A 24,690-nucleotide genomic window follows, 5' to 3' on the forward strand; every position below is an offset into this window, starting at 1 on the left:
GCACAGTGGCCACCTTTGCCGAGTGTCTGAGTCAACGGCACTCGGCAAAGCGGCGACCTTTGCCGAGTGCTTGACCTTGACACTCGGCAAAGCCGTCGTCACGGTGGCGCTCGCCGTCACGGCGACTTTTCTTTGTCGAGTGTCAGATTAGCACTCGGCAAAGAGGTGTTTGTCGATAAACTGTTTACCGAGCGCCCTTTGCCGAGTGTATATCGGCCTTTGCCGAGTGCCTAAGGCACTCGGCAAAGAAGCTGAATCCGGTAGTGTATGACTTTCTAGGTTGTTGTGTTTTTTTATGCTATATCAATAGAAACACACGCCGGTTGTTATTCTTTAAGAAAATGTTCTACTACATAGAGGTAGGCATGGTGCCACTTTTATTATATTAAAAACATATTACCACAAAATTCAAAGTCAAAACTTTGCAGAGCAGGGCATAAATTCCTTTGTGTTGTTGCCTTTTTATGTAGCAGTTCTGTTTTCAGTTTATGGAATGCTTGTGTACACCAGGTCCACGGCAGGGCACCACGAATTCTAAGGCTGGCAAACAAAGGGAGTAGCAAAGGCTAATACAAAAGGCAATAGAATGATTACTTGTTGAGCAGGCCCTACTTTATTATGTCTTTCTTTGCTGTTCTTACTCCCATATAGATTTTCCCCCAGACAATATTCTTTAAAGATCAAGTTTCATTTGTAAGAAGATATATAGAAGTGTACTCTGATTATTTCTTTTTTGAGAATTAGTGTACTCTGATTATACACACACGATTTGTTCAAGCACACACAGGCAGGAATGGATCGATATCCACGTCAATGTATTCACTACACATAAAAATGATGAAATATGGAGGGCTACTGGAAAACACAAAGAGTTTCCGGTATAATACAAGAAAAAGGAGAGTTGATGCGTGCTAACAATTTTTCCTTGTGTATTTTGACTTGGCGAGTGGCGGCTACAGTGTCTGCAGTGAAGTGCAGTGTCATTGGGGATTGAATGATAAAGAGCACGCCGCACGTGGAGTCTGAGCCACTGACCGCCTCTTCACAGTTTAAAGATTTTCCTTTTGCCCGAAAAAAAGAATAAAAGAGAAAGATCGGAGCTGGAAAAAAGAAACACATTTCAAACAGAGAAAAAGGACCGGGGAGAAAAATTAGGAGACTGAGGGGTGCTCTCAAAAGCAGCCAATCCACAAAGGAAGCAATATTATATGCTTTCCATTTGCCTGAGTTAGTTCAGCGGCTTCGTGAGAAAGAGAGAATAGTGGCGTGGCATTCTTTTGCTGGTTAAATGGGAGATTCGTCTGTTAGCATCAGGAGAACATACCACGTTACGTTCCTGCCACAGTACTGATGCACACTGTGCATGGGTTTAGCTAGCTAGGTGAACCTAATAATTCCCCCTCCCCGCTCCCTGGCTATAGCTGTTCCTCTCTCCTCCGCCTTGCTTATCCTCCTCTCGCTCACCGACTCACCGGTCTCCCGTCCATGTACAATCATGTAGCAGCAGACTACTAGCGCGGTCTCTTTCCCTCTCTTTCTCCAGCTTCTCTCTCTCCCCGCTCTCTCCGAGCACCAAGGATTCCATTTAATCCGTCCATCTCTCTCCTCAAGCCCTACAAAGTACACCGCCATCCTCTTCTAGCCGCCAGCTCCCCTTCTCCCCCCTGGCCTTCTCCTAGCTAGGGTCATCTGCTCCTGCTTCCTCTCTCTCTCTCTCTACCCTCTGAACCACATCAAAAGGCCATAAAATAGTGTGTGTGATCTCCCACACGCACACACAAACAACACAAGCTCACTACTCCGCCTTCCATCCATCAACCATCTTCTCTCTCATCATATCATATGAGCAAGGATTCTTTCCAACCTACAATCTTCTTTCCCTGATAGCTAGCCAGCCAGCTCTTTCTTGGACTCTCTCTCTACCACCACACCTAACCTTCTCGGAGCTAGACCCACAGCAAGAGAGAAGAGGCTGGAGACATCAAATCCGTTCCTCCACTCTCTTCCAAACAACTAAACCATTCCATTTACCCGGCCGGCTAGAAAACATACACGCCAAGATACATACTTGTATCGCTGTGTATATATACCATGGCTTAATTGACCATGGACGTCGCCGGTGACGGCGGAGGCGGCCGCCGCCCCAACTTCCCTCTGCAGCTCCTTGAGAAGAAAGAGGAGCAGCCGTGCTCCAGCTCGGCTGCGGTGGGCACGTCGGCGGGAGGCAACGGGAATGGATCGGGGGCCGGAGGTGAGGTGCAGGTGCGGAAGGCGGCGCCCAAGCGGAGCTCCACCAAGGACCGGCACACCAAGGTGGAAGGCAGGGGCCGTCGCATCCGGATGCCAGCGCTGTGTGCAGCCCGGGTGTTCCAGCTGACGCGAGAGCTCGGGCACAAGACGGACGGCGAGACCATCGAGTGGTTGCTGCAGCAGGCGGAGCCGGCGGTGATCGCGGCCACCGGCACCGGCACCATCCCTGCCAATTTCACCTCCCTCAACATCTCCCTCCGCTCCTCGGGCTCCTCGTTCTCCGCCCCGGCCCACCTCCGCGCCGCCTTGCCTAGCCCCGCCGCCGCCGCCCGGTTTGGCCGTGCTGACGCGTGGGACCGGGTTGTCGGCCTTGGCTTCCCTTCCGAGGGCCCAGCCTCGTCGTCGTCGTCGCCGTCCCCCTTGTTGCTTAACTTCCACTCCGGCAGCGTCGGTCTTGACGTGCAGCCGTCGCCGTCTGCCGCCGCCGCAGCCGCCGATATGTCGAGGAAGAGGCGGTGGGAACAAGAAATGCAGAAACAGCAACAGCAGCAGCAGCAGCAGCAGCAGGCGCAGCAATATCAGCAGCAGATGGCGGGGTACACGCAGAGCCAAATGCCGGGCACCGTGTGGATGGTGCCGAGCAACAACACGCAGGGCGGTGGTGCACCTTCCAGCGGTGGCAGTGGCGGCAGCGGCGGAGGCAGCGGCGAGTCCATCTGGACGTTCCCGCAGATGGGCAGCGCCGCCACCGCGGCTGCCGTGTACCGGGGCAGCGTGCCGAGCGGGCTACATTTCATGAACTTCCCTGCACCGGTGGCGCTGCTTCCAGGGCAGCAACTGGGGCTCGGCCCCGTGGGTGGCAGCGGCGGCGGAGGCGGAGGCGGAGGCGAGGGGCACATGGGGATCCTCGCCGCCCTCAATGCGTACCGGACACAGGCGGCAGCGGATCCCGCTGCCAGTCAGGGCGGAGGAGGAGGTGGAGGAGGCGGGTCTGGCCAGCAGCAGCAGCAGCACGGTGGCGGCCGCGGCGACCGGCATGAGAGCATGAGCACCAGCGACTCGTAGCCGACGGGGGGTCTCCGTTTCTCCGAGGATCGCATGCATCGCTCTGGTGTGGCTTTGATCTGTTCTTTGTCTTGGTTTCATTTTTTTCCTTTCCTTTTTGTTGTTTCCTTCCTCTCTCATCCAAGCTAGAGTAACCCCCGCGAGGATTACACTTACTTAGCTGCACTCCATGGCATGCGGTACGATCAACCATCATCCTTACGTGAGCTGTGTGTGCTTTGTGGCCTGTGAGCGAGCGAGCGAGCGAGGTTTGTGTCTCTCATGGGAAGAGCCGAAGAGGAGGAGGGAAACGCAGCAGCAGCATCAGAGAGAGATTGTTCATTTTGTTCTTTAGTTTTAGGGTTTGCATTGATCAAGTGCGAGCAGAAGAGATTTTTATCAAGCATGGCATCATTCATCTGCCGTGACGGTTCAAAAATTTTCATCCATGCAACATTGTTCAAGTAGTTCGATCAGAGCCACTCTCTAACTCTTCCATTTTGCAGACTTCAGGAGTTCGTTGCTTGATACTAATATATATACTACTACATACTATTTTTCACTAGTAACAAAGGTTGGAGCGTAGTTTCATCAACTACCGCTAGGGTTTTTGATCCGGCGGCGACCGGTTCCTTTCGTTTTCTGCTACATATGTGTGCCATCTTAAATTAGTCTGATCGATCGTGGAATAGAAATGTGCAGACGTTGGTTGGGGGCGTACAAGCATGTCCCAAAACTAGTCATTAGCCAGGCGGACGGCGATGTGCGATCCATTATATTCCTTCGGAAATGAGTTGTCGTAGGCGACGAGCTGAGCCAGCGCGGCTGTACAGTCCAGCTGCGCGGGCGTAGGTTTTTGTCATCTGATGAGCCAACAATCTGCCGGGGCGCCAAGCTAGCAACAAACCAACCGTCGCCGATCGATCGAGGACCACAAAACCACAACCAGGGGGACGGGCGCGCGGGAGAGAGAGAGAGAGACAACAGGGCGAGACGCCGAGACTGCGAGCCACAACGGAAGGGACATCGATCGCGCAGATCGGAGACCGACGCGCGCTGTGGCGCGGACTCGAGTCCACCAACAGCGCCGACGACGACGAGAGGCGACGCCCGCGCGCGCACCGTAGAATTTTTTTATTTGGTATATATAAAAGGTTGGAGCCGTGTCCGTCAATGATTTCACACACGCGCGCGCGTTATGGCGCGGTCTCCCCCTCCGGGCTCCGGCGCCCGGGCAGGGGCAGGCGGGCAGCCAGCTCGCACCAACCGCGCCATGCCAGATGCCCACAAGGCGCAAAGGCGCGGAGCAGAGCCTCGTGCCGCTACAGCCACAGGCACAGGCCTCGGCCCGCACGGCTACAGAGGCAGCGGGAAGAGCAGGCGGGCACTGATGTGCCCGGCCTTGTTGCCGGCCGGCTGGTCACCTCTCCCACGCACTGCATGCCCTCTCTCGGCGCTGCGGGCGACGTGGATGCGTCGTCGTCATCGATCTCGACCCGGCCGACCCCCTGGCCTGCGCGCTTTGCATGCTCATGTACGCACGCTGCTGTGTCATCAGTCAGACCAGGCCAGATCGACCACGAGCGACGACCGGGCAGCGGCCAGTGGCCGTGCCAATGCCAACTAGCCACCCATATAAAGGAAGTGAGCAGGAAGCTAGGCAGGGGCTGCGCGTGTACGTAAATGGTCCTGCGCTGCGCTCCAGGGTTGCCGTCTTGGTCGATGTTTCGACGTGGTTTTTTCAGTCACATGTGCTTGCCTTTCCAGTTTTTCCATATCGATGTGTGGCGCTTTGTTTCCTAGCTGCTGGCCGCTGGTTGGTGGTTGGCACTATATGCCACTATGGTCTATGGATGGATGGGGGTGAGTAACTGCCGCTGCCTGCCTGCCAGCCAGCCAGCCAGAGCGCGTCGTCGTGATGAGCGTACGTGCTTGTGTGATCTGAAATTCTTAACTATCATGGAGGGATTGGATGGCCGCAGCCTGGTGCCTGGTGCGTGCTCCCACAGTCCCAGTGGCGCCCCGCCGACGACCGCCGTTCCGGATCCCTGGCCGTGTGTAGTGTAGGCGTAGCTGCTAGTATATGGCTAGCTAGGCATGCACCTTGTGCATCATGCGCGCGCAGGGCAGGGAAGGGCATGACGGCATGTAGCTAGCTCCGCGGCTCGGCGCGATCGATGCTCTCTCTGTGCATGCGCTCGATCGGTCGCTGACAGATGAGCTGTAGCTGCATATGAGCTTGTCGCGGTGATCTCTGCAGCTGGAGCTGGGAGCAGCCTCTCAGCCACTGATTAGACCGTCGTGTGTTACGTACTGCAAATTTAAGTGTGGGGACTAGCTAAGCTAGCTTAATTACATTGCTACTAGCTAGCTGCACGAAAGTGTGCCTGCCTGCTTGCTTCCGAGTGTTGATGTGAGGCAAGGTTAGCTGTAGCTCCGTATGAGGCTAGCTGTCGAGCTAGCTCTTGCTTATACGGCTTAGCTTGCTTGCTTTTGAATAACCGATCTCGAGTTCTAGCTACTAATAAGCATCTGCTGCTGAGTGCGTGGACACACGTGAGTGGGCAACGTTAATGTTCTGGGCACACGTGTCAGTGATGGGTGCGCGGCATGATAAGGTCGCGAGGCAGACTGCGGTCAGCACAGTGACCCAGCTGCTGCATATATGCCGAGTCCAGTAGAGGAGAAGAGAGAGGGCAGGACGATGAGGCCAACACCGTGCTGGAGGCGCTGTCGGTTGTTCTCTGTGCCTTATTGGAGCCGTCACATGTTGAGCTGATTGGGTGCATTGAGTAGCAGCAGCTAGCAGGCAGCAGCGGCTCCTCCTCCGACCCTAAACACATGTGCCCTTGCCCTGTTTAATTTGGACGTTGGCAGTCCCAATGCTAAACTACATGTAGTTTTTATACTTATTAATTTCCGTAAATACTACGTATAGAATTCATGGTCCCAATGGGTAGTTTCTACGGAACATTTTTTTATTCAATCACACACATTTTCTCCCCATTCTCTGTCAATCACATCTCTTCATGTCTTGGTTCTCGTGTAGACATGGTTTCTAACTTACACTTGGTTTCTATGATTTTTGCTCTCTCTCTTCAATAAATATTTTACCGCATCAGCAAAATGTTTAGATGATAGTATAATTAATGTACATAGAAACTATGATGGTTCCTGTGCACTAAGAGTGCTCTCAAAGGGCACTGGCCGAGATATCGACCGGACTACCCGCAAACGTACATGCGTCAACACAGGCTTAGCAGTAGCACCAGTACTATTGTTGTTTTCCTATTACATACCCGTGTCTACCTAAGCTAGCTCCTTATTACAACATACGTACTAGCTAGTCTAGTGTCCACAAAAAACGTTCATGCATGCGTGAACACAGGCTTATATATATATATATATATATATATATATATATATATATAGAGAGAGAGAGAGAGAGAGAGAGAGAGAGAGAGAGAGAGAGAGAGAGCCTGGTTCTCAGCAGGTAGGGAAACGTATGTTTTTGGTGGACGCAACGCAAAGCAAATGCAAGTCATTTCAAGCTCCGCTCCTTCCCGTGTGTGTCTAGTAGTAGTTGTCTCCGGACGTTCTGGTCCGGCTTTATCACTCTGTTGCCCACTTCAAAAGCCAAGGTAAACAAGGAGATGACGGGAAACAGCAGAGAGAAAAAAGTTGATAGATACCCAGATTAACATCTTCTATATGCATGACTGTTCATGATTAGTAGTAGCTAGGGGCATGCGAAAGCATTTTGTGGTGAATGCACCGTACCTCTAGCTAGTGGAACCTGCGTGCTTACCTCATTGCCTCGTCATTTTTGCTGCAATATCATTATTACATAGCATACATGTATTTCAGCGATGTATCAATAGTTTACTAGCTACATGTACTGATGAGGGCTAAGCTTTTTGAAACGAGCTCTCATCTTGACTTCGCTTTTGTCAGAGCTGCGCGCATTTTTCTTTTCGAAAGGCGCAGCTAGCTGTATGCGTGCTTGTCGAGGTGACAGCAAAATTACAAGCAACTCACGCTGTATTTAGTTCGCGAAATTTAGGAATTTTGTTATCATAGCACTTTTGTTTTTATTTGGCAATTAGTATTCAATCATGAACTAATTAGGCTCAAAACGTTCGTCTCGCGATTTCCAACCAAACTGTGCAATTAATTTTTTTTCGTCTACATTTAATGCTCCATGCACGTATCGCAAGATTCGATGTGAGCACTTTTTGAAAAACTTTTTGGGAACTAAACACATCCTCATATATCAGCATAAAGTAGCAGCAACTAACTGTATTGCCCAAGCCCGCGAAGACGGCTAAGATTTACTCTAGATATTGAATAGACCACACATACTAATTAACTTTCTTGTGCTTTCGTCCTCGCTTCGCGCAAAAAGTCCGCACCGGAGTTAATTCCCTCCTAGGCTTAGGATTTTTAAGTTGGTTCAGTTTCCCATTAAGTTCCGGTACGGGACTAAAGTCCCGTAGCTTCAGTGTTTCTCTGCTACAGTACCAGCTACCGGATCTGTAGTACTCGCCATTCGGCCCAGCCCATCAGACCGGTCCAACTTGGCCCATTTTTGCGGGATCTCACATACACCCACTCTTAAGACTCGACGTCCTCGTCGATGGTCGAACCAACCTACCTAAACGGGACAAATGTCCAGGATCGACTCTCTTGGCTCACGTCCATATTCCCAGCTCCCCGGCCCAAGTGCCATGCTCTTGCAGAGTCATGCACAACCTGTTCGAGCTCCCGAACCATACGTCCGTGACACCGCGAGAGTTGGCTCTCGTACCATTTGTAACGCCCCAGTTCGTGAAGACGACTAAGATCTACTCTAGACGTTGAATGGACCACGCCTGCTAATTAACTCTCTTGCGCTTTCGTCCTCGCTTGGCGCAAAAGATTCAAACCAGAGTTAATTCCTTCCTCGGCACAGGATTTTTAAGTTGGCTCAATTTTCCCTCCGGTTTCGGTAGGGGACTAAAGTCCCGCAGCTACAGTGTTCCTCTGCTATAGTAACCGGCAACTGTGGTACTCGTCCGTTCGGCCCAGCCCAACAGACCGGCCCAACTTGGCCCATTTTAGCGGGGTCTCACACTGACTCATCGCATTGCATCGGTTTCTTCACTAGGGCCCGTTCGCGTGCCCTTAAACCCGGCTTGATCCGCTTCTTTTTTATCCGAAACAGTATTTTTCTCTCACAAATTCCTCTAGATTTATTCAGATCCATTCAGATTCCTCCAAAATCCCTTCAAACGAACGGGCCAAGGAGTAGTCGCTACACAGACGACGGACAGACCCTTCTTTGCTACCACTCACATTCTTGCATAATTTATTCGCAGGAGGGATCTGCTGCTGCTTGCAATGCGACGGGCCGGGAGGACTCGATATAGCTAGGACCTCCTCCCCTCTTTATCACTTTATATGGCTGCAATGAAGCAGTCTTCGGCGCGGCCTCAAAACACCAGCAGCTTTTGTGCGATCAGATTTTGAGCATTGTGTGGTGTCTGTGTGATAGATGCACATTACTTGCTTTTTCGCTCGCAGTGCATGCTTATAATTCTTTTGCTCTCCCCCTTCCCCTCCCTCTGTAGCCCCTTTTTCAGAAAGGTTTTTGTGTCTCTACTTTCATCCTCGCCTGTCGCACTCATCCTGCCCTCGCTCGATCTCCTTTCTGCTCCTCGAGATTGACTGCGCCATGATTTACATTTGATGGACCGATGATCGATGCATGGTTTCTGCTCAACGCTCATTGCAGAATTCTACCACTACTACTCCTTCAAATCATCATCATTTCAGCTTACCTTGTTTTTGTTTTGGACTTATAGCAAACGACATAAAACATGTGGTAAGTTTGAATGTGGAGGAGGAATGCCGGTACGATACATCGATCGACTAACTAAATTATTGCTGCTGATTGAAGAACAACGAACGAAGGTCTGCAGTAATGCATGGTAGTACCAAACCAGATGGTATTATAATGAGTAGAAGGCTCTAATGGTTTTTAATTAGATTTCAGTGGTCCATGTCGCTTTGACGTTTAGTGCGCCGTTGATACTCTACAAATAGAGAGCTTAAATTATGTGAAGAATATTATTAGGGGCTATGCATAACATAAGATATGTTTGCTTACGCATGCACTCATACCCAGAGAAGAATCTTGACCCCTGCGTGGGACAGACATATATATATTTGCCAATTGCAACTGATGATCATGCAGTAGATAGAATATCTTAATTAAGCTTGTAGATGGAATTATATTAATTAGACAATCTACAAATTAAAAAGAACAACCGCAATATATTGCACATCACGCTCTTTGTACTACAAGGTCCATCAATCGATAAAAAGTCCTTTCTTGAACTGAAAATTTCTTTTATTTGATTTCTCTCTTTAAGAAGTAAAAAAACATCAAAGCTAGCTTTGTACAATCAAAGGCACTTGAGTTCAGCAGATGCAAACTACTGTATGTATTAAATCTGAGCCAATTACATGGATATGATGTTTTTAAAATTGCGAAGATAATGGCTTCCAACTAAAGCTTCCTTCCATGAAAACTAATCATTACCCCCCAGATCATGAATATGTCCTTAATCAACTTTTTAAAAGAAGAAACAGTGCAAGCTAATCCAGCTGGATCAACAATAAGTGGGCTTAACCTTTTTGCTAACACCCCATCTTAATCAGTCCTTTATGAATTATATTGGCCTCTTGCATATGTCTTTTTCTTTGAAAAACAGACCCCATGCATGCACATGTGACTTTAGTCAAATCTGCAGTACATTGCATGATCAATATATCATCCTGTTCGCTTGGTCGTATTTGGCTTATAAGCCATGGCTTATCAGCCAACGAACAATATTTTTCTCTCACACCAAACCAGCCAACAGTACTTTCAGTCGTTGCTTATAAACCAAATAAGCCCAAACGAACATAGCAATATATGCATCAGCATAGTTTTTAGAGAGAGAGAGAGAGAGAGAGAGAGAGAGAGAGAGAGAGAGAGGGAGGGAGAGAGAGGGAGAGTAAATTTCACAAACCCAGCAACACTTTGGGGGCTAATAATCACAAACCCATCAACTGTTATGCCCATTTCACAAACCCATCAATACCCAGGGCTGTTGTCCAGAAACTCATCATTTTTTAGAGAAAAGATTTCTCCCGCTTTATTATTAACAAAGCATAAAAAGTCATCATTTTTTTTGAAATATAATAACTGTCATTTTAAGAGTGTAGCATCGAATGATCATGTGTACCTCAGCTCAATGCAAAGTGATGCAGCATGTTTATATATTTTAGAACAGGACACGACGGCAGCTCATGAAGCTATGACGAAGCATGAGAGGCCACCAGATGGGCAACATGCACCTGCCGTGCATGGGTCACTCGAGCCGTCACAAGGTTACGTTTATAAGACGGGGGTAAAGGCTTAATTTGCTCGCACTACTAAAAAAAAGCATTTCTAGGGTGGCTGATAAGTTTTTGTAGGAGCGATTTCGCCAGCCATCTCTACTGAACTGTCTTTACAAATTATGTATTTGTAGGGACGGTTTTCAGCCTGCTCCTACAAATCGATTTGTAGGAGCGGCTCGTATTACCAGTCGTCCCTACAAATCGATTTGTAGGGGCGGCTGTAGTACCAGCCGCCCCTACAAATACTTGTTTGTAGGGGCGGTTCAATCTAGAACCGCCCCTACAGTACGTTTTTTCGCAAAAAAAATTTAAATTTACAATTCAAAATCGTGTTGCCGAACGTCCCGCGACCAATGTTCCGAACCGCGTTCGCGTTGCCAAACGCCCCGCGACCGCGACTACAAGCACAAGAGTATTATATAAACTACAATTACAAGTCCAATTCACAAGAATATATACGATCCATCATTAAATATACAAATTCCATACACATTGTTATCAACGTCCTAGAGCTAGCCTTTCAGTCTCACGAAGGTGTTGGTACTGAGGATTTCTACCTAAGTCAGACTCTCGGTCATGGTAGACGCCTTTGACGTGTACAATCTGTTCCAATATGAAGTTGCAAAGGTCGCCGACGAGCTCTAAGAGTTGGTCATCCTTGTATGGGTCTCTTTTCATTTTTTTCTCTTCTCTCCACTACAAGAGAACAAGTTTCGGTTGAGTATTTCATACCATGTACGAAGTTTTTATACTACAGGTGAAGATGTTCAAACTTACCCTTAAGGGGTGTCTCCTGTAGACACCGGTGTTACTCATCATAGAACATATATAGTATCTACAATGTACACTCCCAGGCTTCTGCTTGGGGCACTGTGTGTTTTGCATATGAAAATGTTAAGTAATGCTTTTGACAGCCATTTAATGGAGTACTGAAGAAGTAAGTTACACTTAAAGCACATAGTGTTTTTATAACCAGTTTTTTCTTCCTTGCTGGATCATGCCTTCCGTGATGATTAGTGACGTAGAACCTAAATGCCCTATTCGAATTATTTTAGCCAATATAACTTGTTAGTGTCCAAAAGTGAATGTTACAAGTATGTATACAAACATATAAGCTAATGAGGATTGTCGATATGTATACGTCTTGAGAATCGATATGAAATCTTTGTATGTCACCATGTCCCTATCTAATGAATTAAAGACCCATGCCATGCTCCTCCCGACATCGACGGCTATACAAATCCAGTGGTTGCTGCATGGATTTAATCATAGAACTAGATAAGCTCTTTTGTATCGAATAAAATATATCGAACAAAGCTTTAAGTATAGAGTTGAACTTACTCAAAGTTGTATGGTAGTCATATAGTAGAGTGTTGTTAGAGATTTTTGAAAGCCAGGGCAATGTATGCCGCAACCTTAAGGGACTCTTCCCTTAGTTTCGTCGTACGGATGCGCTCTTTCTCCCGAAGAGTCTTTGCAGCAGCTAACTCTTTGGCATCCAGTGTCCACCGTTTAGGGTAATTAAAATTTGTTTGGACGATAGCTTGAGGGTCTACATACCCAGCTTTCACACTTGGCATTTGTTTGACAATGTGCACTTGCATTCTACAAATCACGGCGTGGGTTAGTTATAACAAAATTCAAAGATTACATTCATATCATATCGGGAGGACAAGGACTTACAGGCACCACGTACGAATTAGATTCATCTCCATTTCTCCCAGGTGAAAGCATGTTTGAAAGCATTGAAGTCAAAGATAATTTTCTCGGCTGCGCTTCCAAATGTGCCGGTGGGGAAACATGCTTGTATGAGATCTATGCTCGTTGGGAGAATATGCAAGTACCAATCATGGAACCTTCTCATTTCAAGTGGTAGGTGCTGGATGTCCCGGTTTGGTAGGAAGGGCTTGCCTCTTTCATATGTTTTCGGGCAATCCTTTGACCATTCGATGACATCAACATTTGGATACTGCTTTACAATTTGGTGGAGTTTGCTAGTGACGGCCTCCTCAGAACCCCATGATGGGACTTTTTTAACTGGTTCTCAGGCTTGAACTGGTCATGGGAAAATCACTTGGACACCGACGAGACGTCTTTGATCGGAACATAAACTGGCCTTATGGTGATTGGATGCTTCTTTCGAAGTTCCCATTCAGGCACGTCCTCATCTTCTTGTGCATCACCTTCAGGAGGCACTCGTTGTTCATGTATCGGTTGTGCTTGTTGAAAAGACTATGGTATCTCATGACGCACTTGCTCGGTACAAGCTGGAGAAGGTAGTGGCATCTCATCAGGCACATGCTCGCTAGGAGGCGGGGAAGAATGTGGCATCTCAGGAATGTGGGGGTCACGAGACGATGAAAATATCTCCCCGACCTCAACAACTCGCTCCAAATTTAGGAGGGGGAGAGGCGGCGAAGAAGCAGTCAATATAATGTCCCGTTTGTGCCAGAGGATGAACTGCCCTATAATATCTCTGAGTAACACTAGCCCCTCGGGAGTTACGTAGTCTATCCTCCACTGCATGAACTCGGGCTTCACTGTATGCACCTCGACCCTAGTGTAGTCTGGTGGTATCTTATTATTGTGGTGTAAGCCACTGGGAGGATGTGCCACACCCATTGCCACCTCCATCACAGTGTTCTGCCGGTTGCTGAGAAACATCAAGGTGCAACTAGTTGGTTCCCATATGCGATCGACGAGAGTTGTGGCTGCAGTGAAACCTTTGCTGCTAGGAACTTTCGAAGGGCTACCAACTAATGCCAGTTCTACCGGCGGCGTCACTAATATCCATGGCTCCGTAGATAGTCCTTGCTCCTCCAGCGCATTCGCAACTAGAGCCTTCATTTGAAGCTCAAGACTAGTCTTCTGGTCTCTGCCATGTTTCTTGTACATGTGCCTGTCCTCTTTGAATCATTGCTTCCAGGTCGTCCTTTTCCTATCCCCCTGGTGCGGCCTGTGTGCTCCTTGTTTCCCAAGCCAAGGCTAAGCTCGTCCCTCTCTCTGGAAGGATTGAATGAGCTCTTTTTCTTGTCTTCAGCATATTTCAGTATCCTTGATACTACCTCTTGGATCTCTGGCTTATCTAAAGGTATAGCTTATACATGAAGTAATCTAAACTTCTAAAATTTGATAGCATCATGCCATGACCTTTTGCTTTAACATATAAGATACTAAATTAGTGAATCAACAGATAGTGCCACTGGTGGATAAATCACCTAACACAATACAAACTACTAGTTCTACTTGCCTGGTTTTAATCACTATGTCTATGTGGTCTAGTCCTGGAACAGAGCTCATTATGAATATTTGCAACCAATAACTATGATTTGGCTTAAACAGCAAAACTTGCCTGGTTTTAATAAACAGACATATTTTAGATTTAGACCACTAGGGGAATGGAGAAGGGGTTGGGAGTACCTGTAGAAGACCTGATAAAGAGAGACGCCAGTGGCTGTGCGCGGGCCGGCGAGTTCGGTGGTCGAGGTCGGAGAGGGAGTGCCGATGGCGGGGACACCAGCTAGAGCACGCGTCTGAGCCAGTGGAGCTCAAACCCTAGCCCCTGCTAAACTCGTCGTGGAGATGGGGCGCGCGGCGTCGTGGCGGCCTGGGGATGTCGAGCTGTGGGCCGGGATGCGGAGAGGGGGCGCCGACGTCAGGAGAGGTCTGGGAGGTGGCAGAGATGCAGCGCAGAGAGGGAGGCGGCGGCGTCAGGGATGTCGAGCTGTGGCCCGAGGGTGCGGAGAGGGAGCGCTGGCGTCGGGAGAGGTCCAGGAGGTGGTGGGAGGCAGTGCGGAGAGGGAGGCGGCGGCGTCGGAGATGTCGAGCCGGGGGTGCGGAGAGGTAGCCTGACGACGTCTAGAGGAAGAAGAGAGCGTCCAACAATTTGTCACCCGAGCGCCCCAGCTTATATACCAATGGTGATTTGTAGGGGCGGTTCCTAATCTAGCCGCCCCTACAAAAGTATTTGTAGGGGCGGTTTCTGATCCAACCACCCCTACAAATAATTTTTATTTTTTTAAATTATTAATTTTGTATTATAAAAACAATTGTGTATATGCAATTGTGACCAAAATAAAAGTAATATAAAAACAATTGTGTATATGCATAAATATAATATTTTGTATTATTCTATATATGAAGAAATATATATATAAACAATTGTAGTCAAAACAATATAGAAAACAAAAAAACAAAAATTTAAAATTGAAATTTTAAAACTTCAACTACAATTTTATAACATTAAATGAAATAAAATAAAAATGTTGTAAACATAAAAAGTTGTATGAAAATTTGAAGTGCTCAAACTTTGTCAAATGAAAAGAATGACCAAATCAACACACTAACTTGATAGGGCAAGATTTTAGAAAATTTTAGAAAAAAAATCATCACATTTGGAGTTAGTATGAGGGAGAAAGACTAGTTACAATTTTTACCAAGAGATTAAAAAGTAAAGGCACAACTATTTATGATGATCAATGATGAACAAGTGTGATTTCTCTTTTAATCTGTGGCAGAAACTTGTAACTAGTTTTTCTTCCTCATACTAACTCCAAATGTGATGGTTTTTTCTAAAATTTTCTAAAATCATGCTCTATCATTTTAGTCTAGTTATCTATCTTTGTCACTAATTTTGGATAATTGAAATTTTAAATTTTAGAAAATGACAGCTTCAAACCTGATTTTCAAACACTAAATGATTTCAGCTGTAAAGGTGATGAATATAAAAGTTGTATAACTCATCAAGATCTTCAACTTTTATTTTAGTCATTTCTTTATTTCATAAAGTGTTAAGTGATTTCATAAAGTTTTAGTAGTAATAGAGTGGATGTTCAAATAGAGTCATCTAGATGTTACAAAGGGTAGTCTCACACACATGCATAAATGTAGTCTCATACATATACAAAAATATGTAGTCTTACACACGTACATAAATATATAGTCTCACACGCATCTATAAATAAAGTCTTATAAACACACACTTACATAAACACTCCACGTTCAACAACTAGCTAGCCCGCTGTAACGACTTTCCCCTTGACACATTTTCGTTCCCATGGCAATATATCTTTGGAGAGGTTCTTTTTCACAATACTGATCTTTTTAGGAAAGTATGTGAATAGCGGCATCTCATCGTAGTTATTGTAAGCTTCAACATCATCCACGCCATCAACTCTAATAATGTGCTGTTTCCCGGAGGCAACCACGTGCTTTGTCTTCTTCTTTGGGGGAGGTTACTTTGTGGGTCAGACATATAGAAAACTTATGCGACACGTGAAGCGAGTACCCAAGGGTCATCTTGGTAGCCTAGATTCTTGAGGTCCAGGACTCTTAATTCGATCTCGTTCAGTTGGTGTTATTTGATCCAGCGGCATCGAAACAGGGCCACCGTTATATCCCTTCCATAGTCAAGTTCCTATATCTCTTCAATGATGCCAAAGTATTGGATTTTTCACCCCAATCTATCGAGAGCCTCTATTCGAACGCCGCTGTTTTGGTTCACATATTTACTATCCTTTGCGTGGGTATAGTACATATACCCATTGATGTCATAAGCATTCCAAGATGTCACCTATCTCGATGGCCCCTCCGCTAACCTACTGATGGTAATAGAGTCTATGGTTTCTCCAGCCGGTATGTTTTGGTCCTTCAACCATGTAGTTAGTCGTTGCTTATGTTGTTTCAAGACCCAATCATTCGAACGGCTATTTCTCCCCGCCATACTGATAGCCAAGTGTTCATCAATGTACGGTTGCATCAGCTGTATACTCTGCAAGACACTGTAATACGCCCGACTCACCTCTTTGTAATCATGGTCGATGAACACTTTTCTACCACTGGTGCCCTTTCCAGCCAGCTTATCCTTGTGATGAGAATCGGGTTTACCAATCCCTTTCTGTACTTTTAGGTACTCTTGACAGCAATCGACGACTTCTTCAGTACTGTAACCCTTTATCATGGAGCCCTCTGGGTATGCTCGATTATGCACGTATCGACTTAGAACCGACATGAACCGCTCGTGGGACCACATTTCATGCAAGTAGCAAGGGCCCAGCGCCTGTATCTAATGAACCATGTGAATCATGAGATGTGGCATTATATCAAAAAAGCAGGAGGTAAACACATCTCTAGTTGATTTTGTGTCTCCACCATAAATTCATGTAGGTCACTCAGCTCTTGCTTGTCAATCGTCTTCTGTGAGATCTTTGAAAAGAAGTAGCACATGTGGGTGATGGCCATTTTCAAGAACTCTAGCTTTATAACCCTGATTGCAATAGGTAGAAACACTATCAGTATCACATGACAATCGTGAGCCTTGCAGTGTGTTATTGATAAGTCCTTTATCGACACTAGCTTCTTCACATTTGCTGAAAACCCAGTCAAAACTTTGATCCCCCTCAGGAAAGTGCATATAGCTCTCTTCTCGTCTGGTGTTAGGTTGAAGCACGCCGTGGGCAGAGTGTATTTTCCATTAGCCTTAAGTACTGGGTGAAGCTGTGGCATCACGTTTAGCTGCACCATGTCTTTTTGTGCTTTTAGACCATCCTTTGACTTGCCTGTGTTCATCAAGATAGCAATGAGACTCTCAAAGACATTTTTCTGCATGTGCATAGCATCAATGGCATGGGGGACCTCCAAGTCTGGCCAATAAGGTAGATACTGAAAGAAGATCGATTGTTTCTTGAAAGGTACTCCTTCGATAGGAGGTGTGCTTCTATCTCTGTTCGTGCCATCCGGATTCTTCTTTCCATAGACGATACGTATGTTTTTCACCATTCTGTACACATGTTCTCCGTTATGACGTCTCTCCGGAGGGGGTTCAATCTCCGGGGCGTTGTCATAAAATCTAAAGAATAATTTGTTGCGGTACTTGTGACTTGTCTTTAAGAAGCATCGGTTCCTTAGGTAAACTATCTTCTTGGATGCATCCAGGTACACCCATACCATCCAAGCAAACCAAGCATCCCGTCTTTCCTTTGATCTATTTAGACAAAGCAAACAGCGCGGGGTAATCATTGGTAGTAACAAATATTATTGCTCTACATATGAAGTCCTTCTTTCGGAGCGCATTGTACATCTGCTCCCCATGCCTCCATAGCCTCTCCATTTCTTACATCAAAGGCTCGAGGAACACGTCTATATCAATGCCTGGTTGTTTAGGGCCAAAAATAAGAATATTGAGGAGAAGGTACTTTCTCTTCTGACATAACCATGTTGAGATATTGTACATGGTCAAGATCAATGGCCATGTGCTGTGGTCGCTCATCCTCTCATTGAAGGGATTCCTTCCATCGGTGCTCAAGCCAAACCGTACATTCCTTAGGTCATTGCTGAATTCTTTGTGCTTCTCATTAAATCTTTACCACTGACTACAATCAGCCGGGTGTGCAATCTTATCATCATCCACCTTGCGCTCATCATCCCACCATGTCATGAGTGCGGCTTCTTTAGGGTTTAGGAAGATACGTCTCAAGCGGTCGGTCACTGGCAGGTACCACATTATCAAGATAGGAATTCTTCTCTGCTTTGCATCGTTGCCTAATGGAGTGTTCTCTGGGGGCTGAGATTCTTGTACCACCTTTTTTGTACCCTTCTTATTCCTCTTTTTCCCCATGGAGGCTTCGTCCCCACCGTAAAGGTCATTGTTCTTGTATCGGCTGGCCCCACACCGGGGACATTTATCCAGTGACTTGAACGTTTCGCCACGAAAAAGTATACAGTGGTTGGGGCATGCATGGATTTTTTCAACCCCCATTGTCAATGGACTTATGACCTTCTTCGCTTGGTATGTGTTGGCGGGAACTTAGTTTGGTTGCGGCAGCACCCATGATAGGAGATGCAATAGATCATTGAAACTACAGTCTGACCAGCCGTACTTAGCCTTCAGGATGAGCAGCTCAAGCACAAAACATATCAATGTCCAATGTGTCGGACAACCCTTTTCAACACCATACACAGTCTCCTTCGGTGCTTTTGTCACCCTTTCCAAATTTTCTAAACCTTTTGGGCTATTTAGTAAAATCTTTGATCCAATGGCTCGAATCATGTCCTCCAAATCATCTTCATCCCCGACACGTGCTCCACCATCATTATTGGCACCACCTTCGTCGTTACCATCTCAACCACCAGCATCAGCACCTTGTTCATTGCCAAACTCGAATCCATTCGTGCATCAAGCTCTGCTGAATATTGGGACAGAGATTCTATGGTTTTGTCGTCGTATTCCTCCTCATCCTCGTCGTTAATAATAACCGTTTCACCATGATGAATCCACACTGTGTAGTCCTCAACAAATCCTCGCATAATCAAATGTGATCTGATGATAGTCACATATGTCCATGCCATATGGTTCTTACAATCTTTACAGGGACAAATAATTATATCCTTATTCTCTATCAATGTCGTTGCATGCTTCTTTGCGGCTTCAATAAATTTATCCACCTCTTCACGGAAACCTGCCTTAAATCTTAACGAACCATACATCCAAGAGTTCCTGTACTCCATCTTTTACAACAACAACAAAACAAACATTAAAGGACTACTTATTCAGATATATATATATATATATATATAAATAAAATAAATTAATAATTACTTGAGAATAATTGTATACACTTCAGATATATATGAATATAAATCTAATATAGTTACATGAAGCATACAAACACACCATGGTAGAGAAAAATTAATTAATGGCTTATTTATCCATAAATAATTAAAATACATATTTATTGATTACAATAAACAATTTCAAAGACAACAATTAGCAACAATTATACTTTACCCAATATCTTTCGTACAAACCCTAATCCAATTTCATCAAACATAAGTTTATAAAAACAAAATTAATAAAAAAACCAAACCCTAGATCTAGATCCACATGCACATGAAACATCCATAAAACTAACTAATTGTTCACTAAAATCAAGAAATATGGACCAAATAAGGGTATGATCTCGTTCCCCTCCCTAATTTACTCTAGTACATTTAAATCTTGAGTCTAATTTGCTTCATAAGTAGCTCAAGCACCATAGAAGATAGAGAAAAATAAAACTCTAATTACTCACTAACCAACCATTAAAATTTCAAAAAAGTGTGGAATAACATTTTCTTACCTTCTACAACCTCTCCACCAAAGGATTTGAGACCAAAACCTCCCCCTTAGTAGAGCCATTTTTAGGAGGTGCCCAGGGCCTCCCCACCTTTCTTTCACGGGTTGGAGTGAGTGACCCGATGAGTAAGAAGGTGCTGCAGCTATTTTATATGTAGGTCATTTGTAGGGTGGCTGTTGATTGAGCCGCCCCTACAAATCGGAGCTATATATACGGGGGCATTTGTAGGGGCGGCTGAATCACCAGCCGCCCCTACAAATAGCAACTCCAGGGGCGGTTGGTGATTGAGTCGCCCCTACAAATCAGACCCCATTAGTAGGGGCGGCTCGTAACACCATACGCCCCTACTGTTCCATTTATAGGAGGCGACTGGTATCTCGCCACCCGAGCACATCACTATAGGGGCGGCTACATCACCAGCCGCCTCTAAAAAAATTCAAACCGTTGCTAAAAATCATTTTTTACGTGGGTCGTACGCACGTCGCGCACTTAACAAAAGCGGCATGATTACCCCGCCCCCCTTTGCCGAGTTTGGAACACGATGATTAGCAGCAAAAGCAAAAGACGAGAGAGTGCATGGTTTGTGCCGCCCTGGCGCGAACGCGCGATCCATCCATCCATCTCGATCGACCAGGCAGCGAGCTAGTAGTAGCTGGAGGGAGATTCATGCATGCACGTTGCACGGCCGAGGAGGATGCCTCTTCTTCCCCTGCCATATCTGGATTCAATTTGCCTTGCTGCCGTCGTTGTTCATCACCACCATGCCGCCCGGGTAGGGTCTCGGCCGACCGGCATATATACAAATCTAGCTACATGCGCTACGTCACTCTCGGTCACGTCCATCGAGATCACGCATACTATACAAATCCACGTCGAGCGAGATGGTAGGTGGAGACGTCGCGGTCGACCGTACCCAACCGGGGACGTAGCTAGACTGCAGGTTTTGGGATTATTGGGATGGCGGCCACGGCCCGCCAAGGCCAACAACGACAGGACGGGGCTGGCTGGGCGCGAGGCATTTGAGGCCATCGGCAGATTTGACGAACAGTTCCCGGACGGGAGGACCAACCAGACCGCGCTGCCGTGCTCGTCCTCGCGAAACCTCGATCTCCTCCCGCCCGCGCACAAGCCACTCCGGCCGGCACGCATGCGCTCATCATTCCGTCTGCTGTGCTACCTCCCCACCTGGGGATTGGGGTCTCGCCTCGCCCGGCCCCGGCGGCCCCCGTCCGCGTCCGGCCCGCGGGAGCGCCTCGGGGTTCGTCCGATCCGCCGCGCCTGTCTGCTTTGTAATCGTACGTGCCCCGCGAGAGAACGAACGAGGTTGTTGCTGTTGCTGTTGCTGTTGGGCCGAGGCGCCCGCCCGTGCGGAACCCGGCTTTTGCGCGAAAGCTCTGGCGAGTCGTTTACCGCGGCCCGCCGGGAGCGGGTCGGGGGCCGGGGGCGCCGGTCGCTGTCGCTCCATCGATCCTGCGAATCCGCTTCTGATCGGTAGCGTTGGGTTGGGTGTGCAAACCCTCTCCCGGCCGGTGCTACAGAGCTTTTTACCTGTATAGCTTTGGAAAATATATCTCTTTCTTGCGTGGCTCTTTTTTATTTGAACTTACTTGTATAGCCTTAAAACGAAATTCTCTTTCTTGTAAGGCTTTCCGTCCGTTTTTATTATTTGACGGTGTTAAGTCAAGGGTAAAATGACTATTTTACCCCTGGCAAAAAAATACATAGTTTTGTATTTTGAGTAATATTACGTAAATAAGTTTACACATAACAGTGATTACTGTTATGTGTGAACTTATTTGCGTACTTAAAATACAAAACTCTTTATTTTATTTTTTTGCTAGAGGTAAAATGGTCGTTTTACCCTTAACTTAATACCGTCAAGTGACAAAAACGGACGGAAGGCCATAGAAGGAAGGAAATTTCGTTTCGAGGCCATACAAGTAAAGGAAATTTCGTTTTAAGACCATACAAGTAATTTCAAATATAAAAGGGCCATATAAGAAAGAGGTATTTTTTCTAGGAAAACTCCTTTACTATATGATGAGTCAAGTAGTCAACGTGTTGGATCAGCAGATCGTGTACTTTACTATATGACTTTATTGTTTTCTCGACTCTGCTGTTCGAGAAAAAAATCTCCTTCTGTGATGATATACATCGTGGAGGTCAATCCCAAGAGAATAGAGATTGAGTTTTCTTTATACGACTTTATTTATATGTTTGGGGTTGCATTGAAGAGATTAGGCTTTTGCTGCCCACAAAATTGTGTAAATTAGCTGCTTTTGAGCTTTGTTGCATTGGTGATCCTTGTGAGATTCGTCTCGGAAGGATCTTGTTGATCTTTAAAAGCCTAGGCTTACTAAGATGTGTGTTGTAAAAGCTCTTTTTCCTCTTAATGAAAAGTGTGCTTAAATATGGTCACAAAAAGAAACAAAAACAAATTTCTATATTCATACAGTACGTGGCACTGAAGTTGCTCAATATATATACTAGAAGATAATCTACGCGTTGTTGAGGGGATTTCAAAGAATTTGGACTGAAATTAAGTGGAGGTGACGTGGATAACTTGCATTATTAAGAGATTGGAAGTTAGTGGCACGAAATGACTATTAGTGGAAGATGATGTTGATATAGTTAATAATGGGAGATGATGTGGATGTCTTGCATATTGAGATAGAATTTGTCGTAGAAAATTAAATTTCCAAGAGATATATAGATCCTTTAACCGCCTTATGCTCGGACCACCCAAAGCCTGCATATTATTTTATGACTGTAAACATTTTTCTAATGATCTCAAATCGTTTAGATATGGATTCCTATTTTTCCTCCACACAAGGTGTTTCCATGACATCTGACGCATTATCATTGTGTAGCGGCAGGGATAATTTTTATTCATCACTTTATCTAAAAAAATATTTTACTCGTCAAATCATCTAAAGAAAGTTGTTTCGATCAGGATGAATGATGGAATTTTTTTAAATTTTAACACTTTTTGATAACTAATTTTAAATCTAACACTGCAAGTTTTTTTTAAAAAAAAACTAATACTTTTGGTCGCGCCTATTGCCCTGGCGCGGCTAAATGCCTGTACCGCGTCATGCATTGTAGCGCGGCAGAGGTTTGACGTGGCAACGACCGGTTTCGGTGACCGTTGACGTGGCAGCTCTTGACGCGCCACCGACCTTGGCACGGCAGTGCCGCGCCCTGATCCGTAGCGCGGCAGAGCCGAATAAATACCGCGCCCAGTCCCGCCTGCCCGAGCAGCAAGCCCGCCTGGCCGCCGCGCCCGCCGCCCAACCGGCAGTACCTGAACGGTTTAATCTGAACGCGTCGCGCCAATAGTGGGAGTTATTCTAAGTATTGCTTGACGTAAAATCAATAATAGAGTAGATTTGTTTCTATCTTTTATTGAAATTTTTTACGGTCGAATAGAGAATTTGATAAGCCAATGATTTGTTTTCCGTCTTTCATAATACGATTAACCACAAATTTAACTAATCGATTATGAAAAATTGCCACCGACGTCGAGATATGCCAGGACTGCCGGTTCCCGAACTAGTTGGTACTTAATCTCGCCGGCAGTGCTGCCGCGACGCAAAGAAACGAATATGAAACAGATAAATGAAGTCCGTGCGCAAGTTGATAAGCTGCCACATAACATTTTTATCGTTTTGACATAAGTTTGACATAACATAACCAAATAACCCCGCAAGTTTCGGACGCCGATATTCGTTTGACCTAACAAACTAAGACCCAGGAGTTTAAGGCTCCCTCGGACGCCTCTGTCTCTTCAGATTTGTTGATAACACATTGGGAGTGTAGCCAACGTCGGTATGGTCGCGTCGACGGTGCGTATAGCTCGTACCCTGCAAGTATATGATACGCACGATTACTTATAATTCTTTATGATCGTTAGTTCATGGAGCCTACGTATTTAAATAAACTATCTTTGATAGTACATATGAGGCTCCTTGGATACCAAGCGGGGCACCACCTAGCTGAGACATGTCGATCTCGTGCTGCGGTCAATCGTCCCACTAGTCGTGCTGTCTGCGGAAGCCCGGGGGGTCGTCGTCATCATCGTCCTCAGTTGCAGGGTCCTTCCCAGTGCTATGATGTGGTGGTGTACGCACCGTGGAAGTGACACATGTCATCTGCTGAGAAGAGCCGACTGGTGTCCTCAAAGAGGCTGAAGACGTTGCACCCGACCGCGCCAGGAGTGGCGGTTCCTCATAAGGAGTGTCCATGCAGCTCAGCTTCTGAGCTAGCTTCCTACAGCTCTTCTTCACCTTCTGCATAAATAGACGTTAAAATTAGTGTATTACCCAAACGTATATACACTAAAGAAACATTTTCGAAAAGGACAAGTTTATGTTACCTCCACAAAAGCCGCGAGAACGCCTGGCCCCTGACCTCTAGACTCGTGAAGCCAGAACGCTGCTTCGTTGGACAACCTTGACAATTGTGTCGCCTGGGTACAGAAATACGGTTGGACAGTTTTAGTACACATACTTAATACCAAAAGGATAACAAATTATACCATTCAAGTATATTACCACGTATCTTTGAAGTGGGGCTCTCTCCAGCTGTGTGTCCTCCCTAGTGGTAACGTCGTACACATCTTTAATGACATCTTCCTCCGAGTCCTCGTCAATCGCCACGTTAGTGTATGGGGGATTGATATGTGTCCTCGTAGACCTATGAAGCCACCGCAGGTACTCGTCGAAGGTGTGCTGGTCGTGTGGAGGACCCGCATGGATCGGATGTCATACCCTGTTCTGCCACAAATGGATGCGCGAGCTGTGTGTCACGCGCCAATCATTGGTCTTGTACCTCTTTCTGTGGTCATACCTACAAC

At 46.2% G+C, this 24,690-nt stretch overlaps 1 protein-coding gene across 1 annotated transcript; it reads left to right on the forward strand.

Moving 5' to 3' along the window:
• Positions 1–1,533: 1,533 nt before the first annotated feature.
• Positions 1,534–3,697, forward strand: LOC136464498 (transcription factor TCP14-like). The gene has a single exon (XM_066463444.1). It carries the CDS (start codon positions 2,107–2,109, stop codon positions 3,313–3,315), a length of 1,209 nt encoding a protein of 402 aa, XP_066319541.1. The 5' UTR covers positions 1,534–2,106; the 3' UTR covers positions 3,316–3,697.
• Positions 3,698–24,690: the final 20,993 nt, after the last annotated feature.

This window comes from Miscanthus floridulus, chromosome 7 (genome assembly GCF_019320115.1).
Source record: "Miscanthus floridulus cultivar M001 chromosome 7, ASM1932011v1, whole genome shotgun sequence".
Lineage (NCBI taxonomy): Eukaryota > Viridiplantae > Streptophyta > Magnoliopsida > Poales > Poaceae > Miscanthus > Miscanthus floridulus.

What these genes read in the sequence shown, in the direction of transcription:
- LOC136464498 (XM_066463444.1), top strand. Translation starts at nt 2,107, where the DNA reads ATGGACGTCGCCGGTGACGGCGGAGGCGGCCGCCGCCCCAACTTCCCT.